The following is a 15,453-nucleotide window of genomic DNA, read 5'->3' on the forward strand; positions in this document are numbered from 1 at the left end:
TATTGAGCATATGAATGCAAGGATCTGCAATAATCACATATTTCAGTAAGTACTCCATAAATATAACTTTTATGCAAGGCCTATGGGATCAAGGCCAGTTGCACCTGCAAGATGGTCTACACAGCTACTACCAAATCACATTAGCCTGGTGAGTGTCAAGATAAAGGGAGGGAAATGAGTTTCAGCCACAGTCCGCTTTTTCTTTAAAATTTTTCCATTTCAACTCCCCTGTACTGTTCTGCAATATCTTATATTCTACAAATAGAATAACAGAATCATAGAATACCCTGAACTGGAAGGGACTTGCAAGGATCATCATCCAAGTCCAAGTCCTGGCCCTGCACAGGATCACCCCAAGAGTCACACCATGTGCCTGAGAGTCCAAACACTTCTTGAACTCAGACAGTGTTGGTGCTGTGACCACTTCCCTGGGGAGCCTGTTCCAGTGCTCGAACACCCTCTGGGTGAAAAACTTTTTCCTAAAATTCAACCTAAACTGCCCCTGCCATTTCTTTGCCAGTTTCCTGCCATTTCCTTGGGTCCTGTCACAGGTTACCAGAGCAAAGAGATGAGTGCCTGCCCCTCCTCTTCCCCTCACGAGGAAGTTGTAGACTCCAATGAGGTTTCCCCTCAGTCTCCTCTTTTCCAGGTTGAACAAAGCAAATGACCTCAGCAGCTCCTCTGTATGGCTTCCCCTCAAGGTCCTTCACCATACTGTCAGCCCATAAATACATGCTGCCTTGCAACATGCACACAGGCAGCTGTTCTCAAAGGAGAGAAAATGGTCCAGAAAAATGCATTCAAACATCAAGAATGCATGCCAAAATATCGGAGTGAAATATTGAAATGAAAGGAAGAAATGTCAGAACAAAGCATCAAAGTATGAAAGTGTTATATGCGGCAATGCCTCAAAGCATCCTGACCGTGACAAGCTGACAAGAAAATCTTGACTTAGAATGAATTTAAGTCAGAAAACAGTATGACAAAGGGCCAATGAAGAAGCTGTGAGGCACAAAGATTCTTAACCCTGGAAGCCCAGTGAGGTTTAAAAAGGCAAAAGAAACAAAACCACTTATTTTCATCAATGACTGACAAGAAAACAAAATTGTTGGAGGAAGAAGGGCCAAAGTATGTCATCAGGCCCTACAAGAAACTTTCAAAGCAAGTTATTTCAGTGTTCAGAGGAAAATTGAAGTTATGACCCAGTAAGCTAAACAAACAACGACTCTAATTGATGTGACACCAGGCTGGCACTGGTTAGATTCACAGAACCACAGTCGGCTCCCGGGTCCTGCTTTTGTCTTTCTCTTTGCTAATATGCATGAAATACAAGTGTGGTGGTTTGAAACTCCCAAGAATGTAATTTTTAAGTTCAAGCTCCCCTCCCATAGTTTGCCCCTGTGAGAGGGTTTAGTGATGGTATGGACTTGATATCTTTTTCACCTCATGTGGAGAGTTTTCAGACAAAACCATTCGTTATTGGAGGAAGGGGAAAATATTTACAAAGGTTTATTTACACCCACATATATATTTACATTAAACTAAATTTCTCCTTTTCTCCAATAAAAGTCCAAGAAAAACAGAGAAAAGTCTTTCTGTCACTTCTCAGGTCACAGTTCTTTCATTTCATTTTTTTGTGGCACTGGTTAGTGTCCTTCATTTTTCTGAGGCAGCAGATTTAAGTATGGCAGTCAGGATTTTTGTTCTTACTTTGTGGGAATTTCAACCCTGAGCCCGAGCCTTCGGGGGATTTCCTTGTAGATCTTTACTCCTCTTGGGTTAGAACATTGAAGGCAGCTTTCAGTTCAGTTACTTACCAAAGCTCTTCTACTCTGTCTCAGCTCACCAGCATGATAGAAACAGCAACAGCAGCAGTGGAGGGCAAGGCCACCTCCTCCGCATTCCGTTCTGGTTCAGCTCTCAGGACAACTCTGGGTTTTCAGCTCCTTTCTCTCTTTCTCTAGCTGCTGCTGCATTTTGGGACTCCCTAAGGGTTTGGAAGTCCACCCCTCCACTTCAGGAAGTCTCTGGGTTTTGGGAAAGTAATACAGTCTTACCCCAAACCAGCTCTGTTGAGTTTTCCTCCCTTTTGTTGCCAGCTCTCCCTCCTGCAGGAACATCTCTGCGTCTCTCAGCCGGCTTCACGTTATCTCACTGGTACTGGCTGTCTTTTTGGCTTTTGGCCACCGTTGTCTCTGTTCAGGACTGCTTCGCTGCCGCTTTCAGTGTCTTCTGCTGCTGCTGACAGTAAGGGAACTCTTCCAGCTCTTGATTACAGGACCCGGTCCAGCTTTGACACTATACCGGCTCTCCTGTAGCCTCGGCTGGGGCTGGGGGCCCTTGGCCCTTGGCCCCCGGCCTCCAGAGGGGCTCACTGGCCCCCTGCCTCCTCGTGCCTCAGATCATGGCTACCTACCTTCTAAAACTATCTTTACCACCTTCTCTTCTGTTTCTGTGGGTACGTAATTTCCGTAGGGCGCATGTGGACTATTGATTGGTCCAGTATTATCAGTGGGGTAAACCATTACTACCTCAGAGAAAAGGTTTTTTCAAACCACCACAAAAGGAAACAGCTCTTTATTTTCCTTGGATCTTTCCTTCTGGAGTTTCTGCATCCAATTTTACACTCAGTGAATACAAATCCAATCTAGATATGAGATCATATTCAGTAATTCTTAAAAATCCCTTGATGGTATTCTGTATATCACATCCAAGGCTGCTCTACATTCAGACATAGTCAAATTCAGCTCTTTCTCATATAGAACACTATAGCTGCTTGCTATCAGTAAAAAAGATCACTCTGTGATGGTTATCTCACTTCAGGTCAACTGGATAAAACTGTCCAAATCAGAATTTTTACGATGCAGCAGCCGCAGTAAACACCCTCATCTGCAGTCTAGGCATTCTATCTACTTTACTGAAATTCAGCTCCTGTTGGAACAAAAGCCTTTTACTACAATATGAAGGGAAGGTTCAAAGTAGTTTCGGTTGCCTCTTTGAAGATCCAAATGAAACCTAGGCTGCTACTGAACATCCAGAACCACTTTCAGAAACATCCTAAATGAAATTCAAAAGTAACACTTTGAAGGACTAGCCTTGCCTGACCTCACTTGTAGACTTGATATAAAGTACAGTCAAAGGTGACTTAGCTGCAGTTCACTTACAGGAGATGCCTAAGTACTAGCTGGAAATCAAACACCAAAATATAACAAGATCCAAATGCGAGATCCCACAGATAAAATGCATTACAGAAACAGCTGACAACAGTTGTATTTGTTTAAATTCAGACTTCAAAGCAGAATTCCAGGCACAACAGTGCCATCCAGGGGCCAGCAAATTGCTGGTGAATGTCCAAAGAATTTCCTGAAACTGATCTTATTTGTATAAACAAAAATGGGGTTATGTTTAAAACAATTTCCCCAAATATTTTCAAGTATGATCTCAGTTCTTTTGAATACTGCAACAGATAAACAGCAATGTGAAACAATAACTGATTCATTCTCTAGGTATGCTATGACTTGCCTACAGTTAAGCATGAGTTTTACAAAAATCTTGTTTCAATAGAAGAATATTTGCAGCAATTTAAATCAACAATTCCTTCTAGCACAATAAACTGGCAATCACGAGAAAAGTTCTGATGAAACCTTGCCCAGCTTCTCAGACTGAGACATCACGAAATCCAAAAACATGTGCTCAGCCACACATCACTAAAGCTACTTAAAATTACCCGCTTATATAAAATTTTGCACAACAAAAGCTTCAGGAGGCACAATTTCTACACAACTCATAATCTGCTTTCTGCACTAATGGAAAATTCAATGTTAAAAGCGTAAAGCACTTTGAAAATGGAGGCTTTTTTGTGGGGTAGGGGAGATGGAGCAAAGTCTACACATAAGGCAGTGGGGACCGTTCGCTGCTGTAACCCAGCAGCAACACTGTGGGAAAAGCAAGAATCTCAGGATATTTCTAAGATTATAAACTATTAGGAGGGGCAGATGTTACTTCAGTTTAAGGATTTAGGGGAGTACACCTCTTTACGCCTTTGATTCAGCCAGGTGACGATGCGACTAACGCCGCAGCACGGGGCACGGTGGGAAGTTTCAAGTATAACCTCGTGCGAAGCCAGCTCTTCTCCAAGAGCGGCCCCCGGCGCCTTGGGCAGGTCAGGTTCGGGATCCTCCTCCCGCGCCCGCCGCACATCATCCCCGAGAACCAGAAGAAAACCTTTTTCACCCCGCTTTCTGAACAGGGACTCCGGGCAGGCCCCGACGAGCGACACCCGGCTGGGGGTGGAGGTGGGGGACGGGCGAGCTCTGCGGGGCGGGGCCGGAGGACGCGGTGCGGGGGCGGTGCGGGAGCACGGCGGGAGCACGGCGGGCCGGGGCGGGCCGGGGCGGGCCGGGGCCGGAGGACGCGGGGCCGGGGCGGGGCCGGGGCGGGGCCGGAGGACGCGGGGCCGGGGCGGGGCCGGAGGACGCGGGGCCGCAGCGCATGCGCGCACTTTCGGTTCTGGCTGCCCGTGCAGTGGCGTGGGGAGCGACCGGGGCTGTGCGGGGCGCCGCGGGCGGGGGCCGGTGCGATGGCTCCCGTGCTGAACCTCAACAACGAGGTGAGACCCCCGCGTCCTCGGGGGTGGCGATGGGAGCGGCCGGGTGGACGGGTGCGGGAGGCTCGGGTCGGGGAGGGCCCGGCGGCTCAGGGGGGGCAGTGGCCGGAGGAGGGGGCCGGGGCACAGGGGGGGCACCGGCGGGTCACCCTGCGGGCGAGCAAGGTCGGCACTGACCTCTCCGAGGCCGGCGTGGCCGCCAGGAGCCGTAGGGAATGTCCCATGTGGCCTCAGATGGCTGCCTCCGTCCCGGTGGGAAACTCATCCCGCTCAGCGAAAGGGCTGCGATGCAAACAAACCCCCGATTTGTGAGGATAAGCTGCTTTTCGGGGAGTGCCGCGCAGCTGTCGCACGTGTTCCCCAGTGTGGCGTCCTCCCTGTGGGCCTCGTTTGGTCACTCTTGTCTTACTGTGTTTGTACTCATACCGACGTTTTCCCCGTGATTCTCATGGACCCACCGAAGACCGGGCTGCCTGTCTCCTGGATAGCAAACATATGATGTTGCCTTATTTTCTTGCAGGTGGAGGGACTGAGAATAAAAAAAAAATCAATGTACTAGAGCTAACTTTTTCCTATTCTGAAAGAAACTTGGTGTTTAATATTTATTTCAGAATATTTTTCCCACTCTATGGTGTAAATTCACTTAGTCGGGGTGTTCCGCTTTGTGATGTGGTTTGGCTGTACATTTGCAGATCGTCCTGCACAATAAGCCTGACACTAAAGCGACCTCATTTTTAGGTATTGCACCAACAGTTTAAAGTAGCTGACAGCTCAGCTATGTGTGGTACCAGCATCTGCAGCTGTCATTGTGCACTTCCAGAATTCCTACATAATTAACAGTTTGGTTAACATTCATATTTGTCATCAGCAGGACAAAAACGACTATCTTCCAGGCACATGGTAACTTGGAGACAGGTTGATTTGCATATTGATTTGCAGATCAAGGATTTAGCATGTTCAGGAAAAATGTTTGATATTACGTAAAATACAGATATTTACTCAGTAATTTATTGCAAGTTTTTGGTCCTTGCAGTTCACAAATATAAGGTCAGAAATTAGTCATTTCACATTGAAATATGACAGTAAATCACCAAAGAAGAGATTATCTCATTCATTGAAGAAGAGTTTTTTTTGATTGATCAAATTCAGGTGGTGTTTCATAGTCTTTCACCACAGAGATATTAGTATAACAAGGACGAAAACAGAAGCATTATTTGACTGAGGAGTTTTTAAGAAAAAGAATACAATGAGTTTCTGTACAAAAGATTGGATAGTTTCAATAAGGACGCTGGGGATACCTTTTCATTGTATAGTTCAAACATAACCCTTTCCTAAGAGGAAACTGAAAGTAAGTTCTTATATTTTCTGGAGGTGGGAGTTTTCACCAGAGCTTGAACAAAAAGTTGACACTGTAGTAACAGGTGTGTCCAACATGTAAATTAGTACAGAGATTGAAATCCTGGATGCCGTCTTTTCAAGAGGGACAGAAGGTAAGGCTGACTTACAGTAGGATGGAGACCTAGCGTGAATAGATTGAAAAGTGTTTTCCATTTCTATGCCGATGCCCTTTCATAAGTGTCAGAGCTGTGTTAATTACTGCAGTTGTTAGTCATAAAATGTGAAATGAATAAAATAAATACCTTATTTACTAATACCTGGGTATTTACTACCTTTGTAACAAATACCCTCTGTGTATTTGCTACAGGGATGCCCCTGCAAGAATGCATTTTACTAGTAAAAACCATGTATATTCCTCTAATAAAGATGAAATGGGGATATTTGACCACGTATAAAGGAATGATTTTTAAAAGTGCAATCAATTAAATAAACTTTTCTTGTGTATTCTTCCAATTTGCTGAGAGAAGGATGTACTGTAATTACAGGTGCTCTATTCTGTGCACCTCTGACTTTTTTCAGTCAGCCAATGCTGGGGATCATACAAATTTCTTTCCCCATTAGGCCATATCCAATAGGCATGATGATAGTTATTACAGAGACAACTTTGTGTCCAAAAACATTTTTGTTTTCATTCCTATAAACTATATTGTTATAGGTAAAAGGTGTGCAGCATCTGCTTTGTACAGATAAGATATGGTTGTTTAGCTTATCTCTGAATGGAAATACCTACCTACTAGAGTACACTTCAGTGTAATTTAATGGCAGGTGTTGTTTTAGTACAGCTGTGAAAACAGGAAAAAAACACATCACGCTCTTAATGGAATGTTTTGTTAGTACAGTGTAAAAATTAAGCCTTTGGTTCAAATATTGTAATGAAATAAAGTGTATATGTGCTTTGAAATTAAAGGAAATTTAATTGGGTGGTGATTTAGCTTCTAATCACCAAAGAAACTTGAAAGTTGAGTATTATTGTTATTATGAAAATCCTCCAAGGACATAAGACAAATAAAGGACTGTGATGTCTGTTTCCATTCTGAGAGTTTCTGAACTCATTGGCTAATTTCAGAGAAATTGGAAAGGAGTAGAGACCTCAAAAGTCACTTGGTTTTGGGTTTTTTAATTATAATTTGCCTAGAGAATGCTACCTCCATAAAGCAGTATGCTCTCAGCTGTTCTGATATAATAAGGAATGAAGAATGAAAATATTGCACTGTTTAGGTGACTGTATGAATGAGAGATTTGAGGTGACTGTACAGCGTTAAGGATCCAGGGTGAAAATAGGAGGAAATTGCAATTGTTGTGGTGAGGTGAAAGAAGACGGAAAATAAAAACAAATCAGTCCTAATTTTTGAGTTATTCACAGCATAATTAGATAGTCCATTACTCTCTCTTTTCATGTAAGGTTGTTTATAGCAGTGTAGAAGCTTCAGAAAGTCACACTATTTTCATGTTAACAGGTGAGACTTGTGCCAAAAATGTATAAATGTTCTTTTCCTTTATTGCTATTTGAATTTATAGAGAGGTAATAACAGAAAAAAGCAAGGTCTTGGCAGAACCCATAGTTAGCAAGGTCCAGTAATTTTAGGAAGACATCATCTAGCTGCTGGTAAATAATGTACTACAATTTCAGTGTGCCTGCCTGACGGAAAAATTAAAATTGAAAAGGGTTAAGAAACACAATTGTTTTTTTAATTCAAGCATCTTATTACTATATGGGGTCATTGCATTTTGATTTCTGTGCCCAGGGAAGAGTTGGGTAGCAGGGAGGGAGGGTGGGAAGGAAATAAAAACTACAGAAAGTTAGAACAAAGTGAAACAGTGAAGACTAAGGTTTTTGAGAAAGAGGAAAATGCAGTATCTCTTACCATTTTCTACTCATCGCTTTCTTTTATACAAAGGAAAGCGTAAGTTGTAGAATGAAAATTTCAGTTTTGCCATTATATATCCACTACATATGATCTTGCTTTTGCAGGGTTTGTCTGTATTAAGCTTAATTGTATTGTCCTGTTGTGCTTACTTTTATAAGCATGCAGGCTGAAGGAATCTTTTTAAAAACCTGTTGCTGTCTCAAATATGTTCCTTATTTTAAAAAGCTAAGAATTTTCAGGTATTTTGCCACAGAATAGCTTCCAAAGGTAAACTTTTCTGGAAACATTTGCTAGATGGCAGCACATAATCATCAACTGCCATGGATGAGGGCAGGTTTAAAGGGAGATAGGTCATGTTTAATGTGAAGAATTATCCTTGTTGATCAGCAATATAGAATAGCGTAAAACAAGCTTTAGAATTGGAGCCAACCCAGATTTGTGGTTTTTTCTTTTTTTTTTTTCAGAGCTGTGCTTCTTAAATAATGTTGTTCTGTTTTTACAGTCATAGTCCGCTACCAATATTGTATTATTGCAACAAATGTAAATATCTTTCTGCCCACCCTCTTTCTACTCCTTTTTCTTTTTTTTGGAATTCCATTCTGCTTACAGCTACCTCAAGGTGGTACGGTGCAGAAAATTCATGAAGCTAATGCAAATGATGTCTGTATAAATTGTTTTAAAAGTTAGTGTTTTAATGTGTATGTACATGAATGCTGTGATGGCTAAAGATGAATATTAGTAAGGCATCATATTATGTAAAGCAAATTGTTAGAGTTGAGAGTTGTTTCTGCCTGTGGGATGTGAATCAAATTTGCCAAACTTGTTTGGATATGAAAACTTTGGTAAGTTGTATTTAATAATTAATTGCATATGCACAAAATAATTTTTCTCTATAAAAATGTTACAGAATTAGAATACTGAGTTAGAAAAGGTTGAGCTGTATTTACAAAGCTGTGGGGGTTAGATAATAAAAGCTGATATCTACATAATGCTTGTCATCCATGATAGAAGTGTTCTTTTTTTCCTGTATTTTCAGTCTGCTAAACAAAGTGCAGAACTAAAATTATTATGTAGGGGAGCTTAGTAATGAAGCTGAAGGTGGTGAATTCCATTCAGTAGTTCCAGCATTTCCATTCCATGGGTTCCAGCATTTTGTGCCGTGACGCTCAACATGGCAACACTCAGCTCTTTTGCTCTTTTAGATTTAAGACTGACATCCTCACCTCTTGAATTATCTGGACTGTAGTTTAGATGAATGACATCTTTAGAAAGCAGTCCTGACCTCTGACTTAAGAATTTTACTGGTGCATGGCAAAAGTGCAGGTGGGTAGTGTTGCTGATAATGAAAAAAGTCATGGGAAATAACTCATGAAGAAGGACTGAGGCAGAGTCTCTGGAAGTCTGAAGCTGCAGTTTGAGTTATACCTGTAGTTCAGTAATTATACAAAATTATGTCTATAACTCTTGAATCTTTTGTCACAGTGCAACCAGAGGTAAACATATATTTGGAGATGCTTATATAAAGGCTGTGTTGGCTTGGTGTAGCATTGGTAGGTGTCATTTGTCCTTAGTGGTCAGACACAGCTAAGATGACAAACAGAAGAGAGTTACTGAAATTGCATTTATACATGCCTTCCTTTGTAAATTGTGGAAAGGTCAAGTACATGCTTTTAAAAGTAAATAATTTTTGGTAACCAGATGTTCTGTATGTCATTAAAAAAAAATTGGTCTGAATGGAATATCAGGAAGGAATGGGGAGGGGGAAATTTGAGAGGATCATTCTTTCCTCCTGACACTGAATTGACTTGTATAAGCAAGAACTGCATCATGATTTTTGTAAGGTGCACTAAACATGAAAAACCTGATTGCTTACCCATGCTAGTCCTTAATGTATTGTGTATTTCTATTTTTTATATAGTAGGTCCAGCATGCTTGTATAAATGCAATTTTTAAGTTGATAAGAAATTAACATAAAGTTTTTTAGTCATTGAATGATCACAATTTCTGCAGGAAACATTCTATACAAAGTGAGTTTGACTTCACCATAGTATTTATTTATATTTACTTAGGGTCTTCCTTTCAGCCTTTGTCAGACTGCTACATCACTCAGATGTGATACACCTGTCTGTGTTTTTGTTGACCTAAGATGACAACTTAGGCATATAATTTAAGATTTTGTTTATTAATTGTCTGTTTCTTTACCCCACATTTTATACTGTAGAAACTGGGACAGTTTTTAAAATTGAAGCGCCTCTCATACAAAGCTTTTTTTGAAGAACTGCTTTGCTGTTCAGACAGATATGACATGCCCTGGAAGGAGTGTGGTTTTCCAAATGTGGTTTCACAGGCACCTGGACTCACTGTTTCTGAATCTAGGGATTTTCACTCTCCTTGCTCCTCACCCATTGCAGCCACATGGTCCTGCCTCCCTCTTCTGTAAGCATAATACATTTTTTACTAGGGTAGTCTTCTGCTACATATTTAAGGTAGCAGGGTTTTATAGGGAGTGAGAGCTTCAGGAATGTGGGACTAAAGATAAATGGGATAGGTGGATATGTGGTTCCACCACAGTGAGCTGTTGACGTAAGTATTCAGTTTTTTAGTGTTTTAGACCTGAATGGCTAGTGTTATCTAAGGTATGTTGTGATTTTAAAGTGCATTCCTAGACCTTCTTTACCACTGATAAAAAAGAGTCCTAAATTGAAACTTTCAAAACAATTACTGACAGAGTGCTATAGGCATTACGGTGTTTAAAGCTGTCTAAAATGCTGCGCAGCCAGCCTGGTACAGTGATTCAGGCATCTCACTGAAGATCTGTTTTTGTGTGCTATCCCCTGGGCTATGCGGTTATCTAGGAGTTCCTTTAGGGCATTTTAATATTCATGTCTGATGACTTTATAGCTGCCTAAAGGGGAAGGGAGACTTGAGATGAGGCATCTGACCAGTTATCTGGTATTGGACTGAGTTGTGTGATGTTTTACTGCTCATAATTTAAAATATCATGCTGTCTTTTAAGGCACGCCTCTGTCTGATGGGAAAAATGCGGAATTTTTAGTTTAATGGCTTAGTTGTAAAACTTTCCAGTAGATGACAAAACTGATGTATAGGTTCCCTCAGTCTAAGATGAGATGAATCCTGTGATCTCAATGACCAGCAGAGTGCACTAATCACAAATACTAACAAATAGTATTGCTGGGCTACTGTCTGGCAAAAAAGGGAGATTTTATGGGGTGAAGGGAGCCTGATCCATGTCTTTCACCAGTGGGAGCATTTCTGTAGGGAAAGACCTTGGCAGTGCTCCAAGAGCTGCTTATCCAACAATTAACATAAAATACGTGAGCTCCCTGAAAGGAAAAACTGAAACTCAGGACTGTTTACTCCTAATGAAATTCTTGCTAGTTTACGGCTGAGTTCCCTTTTGCTGTTTTTTCTGTGGTTTATGGGCCTTGTTTGATCCAGCTATCCATACTATCCAGTATGCTGGCCAGGCCTGAAGTAGAAGCATTTGTTCTAGACTCCCTCACGCTGAACTGAGTCTGTAGTATTAGGTTTTTTCAGTTCTGTTAAGTGCCCCAACATCTAGACAGTTCTTGTACTGTTCTGAGCTATCTACCAGTGTGCTTAAACTGTATCAGAGACTCTTGCACAGCTTGAGTCAGCTTTAGATTCTTCTGAGACCAAAATTATTCTTAACATAAAGTGGCTAGGTACTTTTGAAAAAGTACAGGTGTCTAGGATGCTCTGTGGTCAGAGTTTAAGCTGTGGCTGAATACTGGCACTGCCAAGATCTGTGTATCCCTGGCTTGCATGTGGTCTTAAATACTTCCTTGAAGCTGGTCATACTGTCTCTTAAATATCACTAAAGTCGGTCTAAAGTCTCCAAAAGGCGTATAAACAAGTTATGAGAACTGAGAAAGGATAAGTTTCTACACAATTCAAAACTAAATATCTAATCTTTTCCATCAGTTAATTTCTTAGTATACTGGCAAATCACTGCTTTTTTTCTGTAAATTACAAATCTGTGCAAAGTTGGAAAGGAAACATGGCTTTCTCTTTAAACTCTGAAATACTTGGCAGCAGTCACTTTAGCTCTATGGAAATGCATGTAAAAATTCTTGCATTAGTTGTGTTACTAATAAATAATTCTAGGCACAACAGTTTCTTGAAGAAGAAAGTTGTGCTACACTTGGCTTGATTTCTGCTTAAAACAGTTGAAGTGTTAAATTACTAACATTCTTTTACAGACCATGTAAATGTCCTAAGGAAAAGGTCTTTTGAAAGCTTATGAAATTTCCAAACTTATACTCTGTGAGATAGAATTCGGAGGAATTGTGGTTTTTTTTTTTCCCTAGGAACTCTTCCAACAGCTGTTTCTAAAGTTTCTAGAGTTGCCACATCATCAGTTTTACTAATATTAGCAGCAAATTCTGATCTGCTATTCGCACAGATTTTGTTTCAGCAGATTACTGAAGCAATTAAGCTTGGCAAACTAGGCAGTTTTTTGCTTCTGGCAGCATTGTATACAGCCGTTATCAAACTACTGTACTTCAGGACAGTAATGAACACTTTTTCTTAGCTTAAGTGGTTTATATAAAGTGTGTGTGGTAGGCCACGTAGGCTAGTAAGATGCTCTCATAAAACAAAACATCTGTGGTTCCTTGGTGTGGTAGTGTACTATAATGAAAAAAACATGCAAATGGTCATGGGAAACTTTGTAACTTTTATTTTAAAGGAACTGTGAGATGCTTGCAGTACACTGTAGTTTTTTTATCAGATGTAATTTATGGCTATATATGCATGAGTAAAATACAATTTAAAAAAAGATTCAGTTACAGAAAATGTGCGTAATTGCTTAGTGCTGTCATTGCAGACGTCTTTCTGCAACCTTTACATTGCTGGGTCTGGAGCTTGCTGCCAAATGAAGAAGGAAGCAAGGCTGAAATGGGTGTAGAAGGAAAGGGGTGGTGATAGATGTTTTCATAATAGAATTTGGGGGCCTGGAGGAGGGGACGTTCCTAGAAGGAGAATAAATCAGTTGTGAATTCATCGCAAACTGCCTTTTGGTATGGCAAGGATAAACTTTTTCTCAGTGTGTCTTATGCTGTGAAGGTCAGTAGTGGAGAGCAATTAAAGAAAAAGTGACCAGCTACTAGACTGGTGACTTTTTAAATTGTCCTTTAAATAATATAAGGGAAAGGAATTTTAAATTCTTATACTAATTTTATACCAAAAAAATTACCATTACATTATTTCCGTTGCAAAGGTGGGTCACAATGATAACTGTTTATTCATATGATATTTAATAACAAATGAAGTGTGTCTAAGGGGAGACTTTATCACTCTCTGCAACTACCTGAAAGGAGGTTGTAGTGAGGTGAGTATTGGTCTCTTTTGCCATGTAACAACACAAGAGGAAATGATATCAAGTTGTGTCAGGGGCAGTTTAGATTGGGTATTAGGGAAAATTTCTTCACCCAACGGGTTGAAATGCACTGTAACAGGCTGCCCAGGGAAGTGGTTGAGTCATCATCCCTGGAGGTATTTAAAACGTGTAGATCTGACACTTTAGGGACATGGTTTAGTGATTGGCTTGGCAGTATTTGGATTATAGTTAGACTTTATGATCTAAAGGGTGTTTTTCAATATAAATGATTCTGTGAATCCTCTTTGCTGCTTTTTGAGAGCAGATTAGAAAAAAATATAAGGTCATGTACAGGTATGTTAATGTTGGAAGAGATGAGTGAGTAGAGACTGGTTGCATGAGAGGCTGGTAAGGACTGTTTTGAATAGCAGCTGCTTCAAAGGAATGAATAGGGGATTTCATCCAGAGGCAAATATCTCTGGAGAAATGCAGCAAAGAAAATTAGTAGCTCAGGAGAGCATAACTTATACTGCATGTTAAGATATGAATTCCAGACAGCGAAAAGCAAAAGGGCAGTTAAGGTGATTACTTGCTCATGAAGCAGTTGAGGAATAGTGAAGGAAGGATGGGAATAGAGAGATAGCTGGTAATTCTTTAAATATTCCAACAGTCAAAATGAAAGGTGGGTGAACAAGATGAAAATAGGATGAGGAATGAGGAGAGCTCATAAGCAGGGGAAAGGGGGAAACCTGTGTTTCGTAAGAAAAAGCTAGAGATCGAAGAAGAAGGGAATCCTCCAGCAGAACAAGCACTTGGTGTGGAAGAGAGATTTTAAATGGCTGGAGAACGAACATACCATTGGGCAGATGGGTAATGTGGGAGCACTTGTTCTGTCCCAACAAAGAAGATTTTGCAGGAACCTTTGAGCATTGCTCTGAGTTGTTAATAACTAATACTGGGATAGTTGTAGATCTCTTGTCTTGGCAATTGATGGAGAACTAATTGTTTGAAGGTACAGTTTTTAAGTGAGTAGTGTATGTCAGACATCTGGCAGCGATATTTTAAGCTCTTTATTCCATCTACTTTTCATACTTGTCCTTTTCCTCAGCTTCTATTTTACGTCATGAAGAAAATTCCAGGAAGAATACAGATGATTAGATTTTATTTCTTTTAAACACTGACTTCCCCATGTGTTTGTGTTTATGAAAAATTCTCATAATGAAATTGGTCTTTTTAAACTGTTCTGAGGGAATATGGAACACTAACTGGTGTAGCAAGATAATTCTTCATTCCCGCTAGCAAAAGTTTTTCCTGTCCTTCCAAAAAGACAGAAGAATAACTTACACGGTAGTACCACTTTTTAATATTTATTTATTTGCATAATCTGTAACTGCTAACTGAAAAAAAGTTCCTACAAAAAAATTTAAGTCATAGAGACATTATAGTAGAAGTCAACTTAATGGAAGAGCAGTTTTCATGTGAGAAGTAGCATAGTGTTTCAGAGTCTGTCAGTAGTAGTTCACAGTAGTAGTTCAGCCAACAGTAGTTCACATTCTGGTGATTTTAGTAGTCTTTTACACAGGCTGAATGTTCATCTTGTGTAAGTCAGAAAAATCTGTGATGCAAATTTGGATTTCCCCTATATCAGTTTTTATCACAGTGTGGTTCCTGAGGCCGTGGCTTTTACTAGTCGGTGGAGTACTCTAGGTCTGAAGAGTACTCAGGGGGGTTGCACTCATTGCACTCATTGAATGTGTTGTGATACTTATAGGTCTGAAGAGTACTCAGAGGGGTTGCACTCACTGTACTCATTGAATGTGTTGTGATGCTTATATTTTATATGCATGCCAAGTGTCCTTGTGCTAGGGGCACCATAAGACGTATGAAAAGCTAGGCTTAATAGTCCATTGGTAAACAAAGTCTGAAATATTTTGCTTTTGTTAGCTTTTTTTTTTTCCATAAGGAGAAGACAGATCTTTTTTAAAGAAGATATCCAAAGATACCAAGTACTTTGAACATCTAAAACTGCAAATATATCTTTTCTGTTCTTTTTAACAGACATGGGAAAAAAATGCTTATGATTTTTTTCCACCTCCTAGAATGTCACTCATTAACTTTTATTTGATAATTTTATTAGACTAAACATCATTCCTTGCTTTCCTTATTGTTCTCTGTTATTCCATGCCATACGTCTCTACTTACCTACTGTGTGAAGTTTT

General features: G+C 40.4%; 1 protein-coding gene across 2 annotated transcripts in view; it reads left to right on the forward strand.

Annotated features, from left to right (window-relative positions):
• The first annotated feature begins 4,475 nt into the window (after nucleotides 1-4,475).
• SRFBP1 (serum response factor binding protein 1) overlaps nucleotides 4,476-15,453 on the forward strand; it is a 69,733-nt gene continuing 58,755 nt past the window's right edge. Inside the window, exon 1 of one of the 2 annotated variants that reach the window (XM_032676300.1) lies at nucleotides 4,476-4,609. In XM_032676300.1, coding sequence (XP_032532191.1) covers nucleotides 4,580-4,609 — 30 coding nt within the window. In that variant the 5' untranslated portion in view covers nucleotides 4,476-4,579. Of the gene's footprint in view, nucleotides 4,610-9,084; nucleotides 9,196-15,453 lie in introns of those variants that run through there. The other variant, XM_032676301.1, reaches the window with a different exon arrangement.

The sequence above is a fragment of the Chiroxiphia lanceolata genome, chromosome Z (genome assembly GCF_009829145.1).
Source record: "Chiroxiphia lanceolata isolate bChiLan1 chromosome Z, bChiLan1.pri, whole genome shotgun sequence".
Classification (NCBI taxonomy): Eukaryota; Metazoa; Chordata; class Aves; order Passeriformes; family Pipridae; genus Chiroxiphia; species Chiroxiphia lanceolata.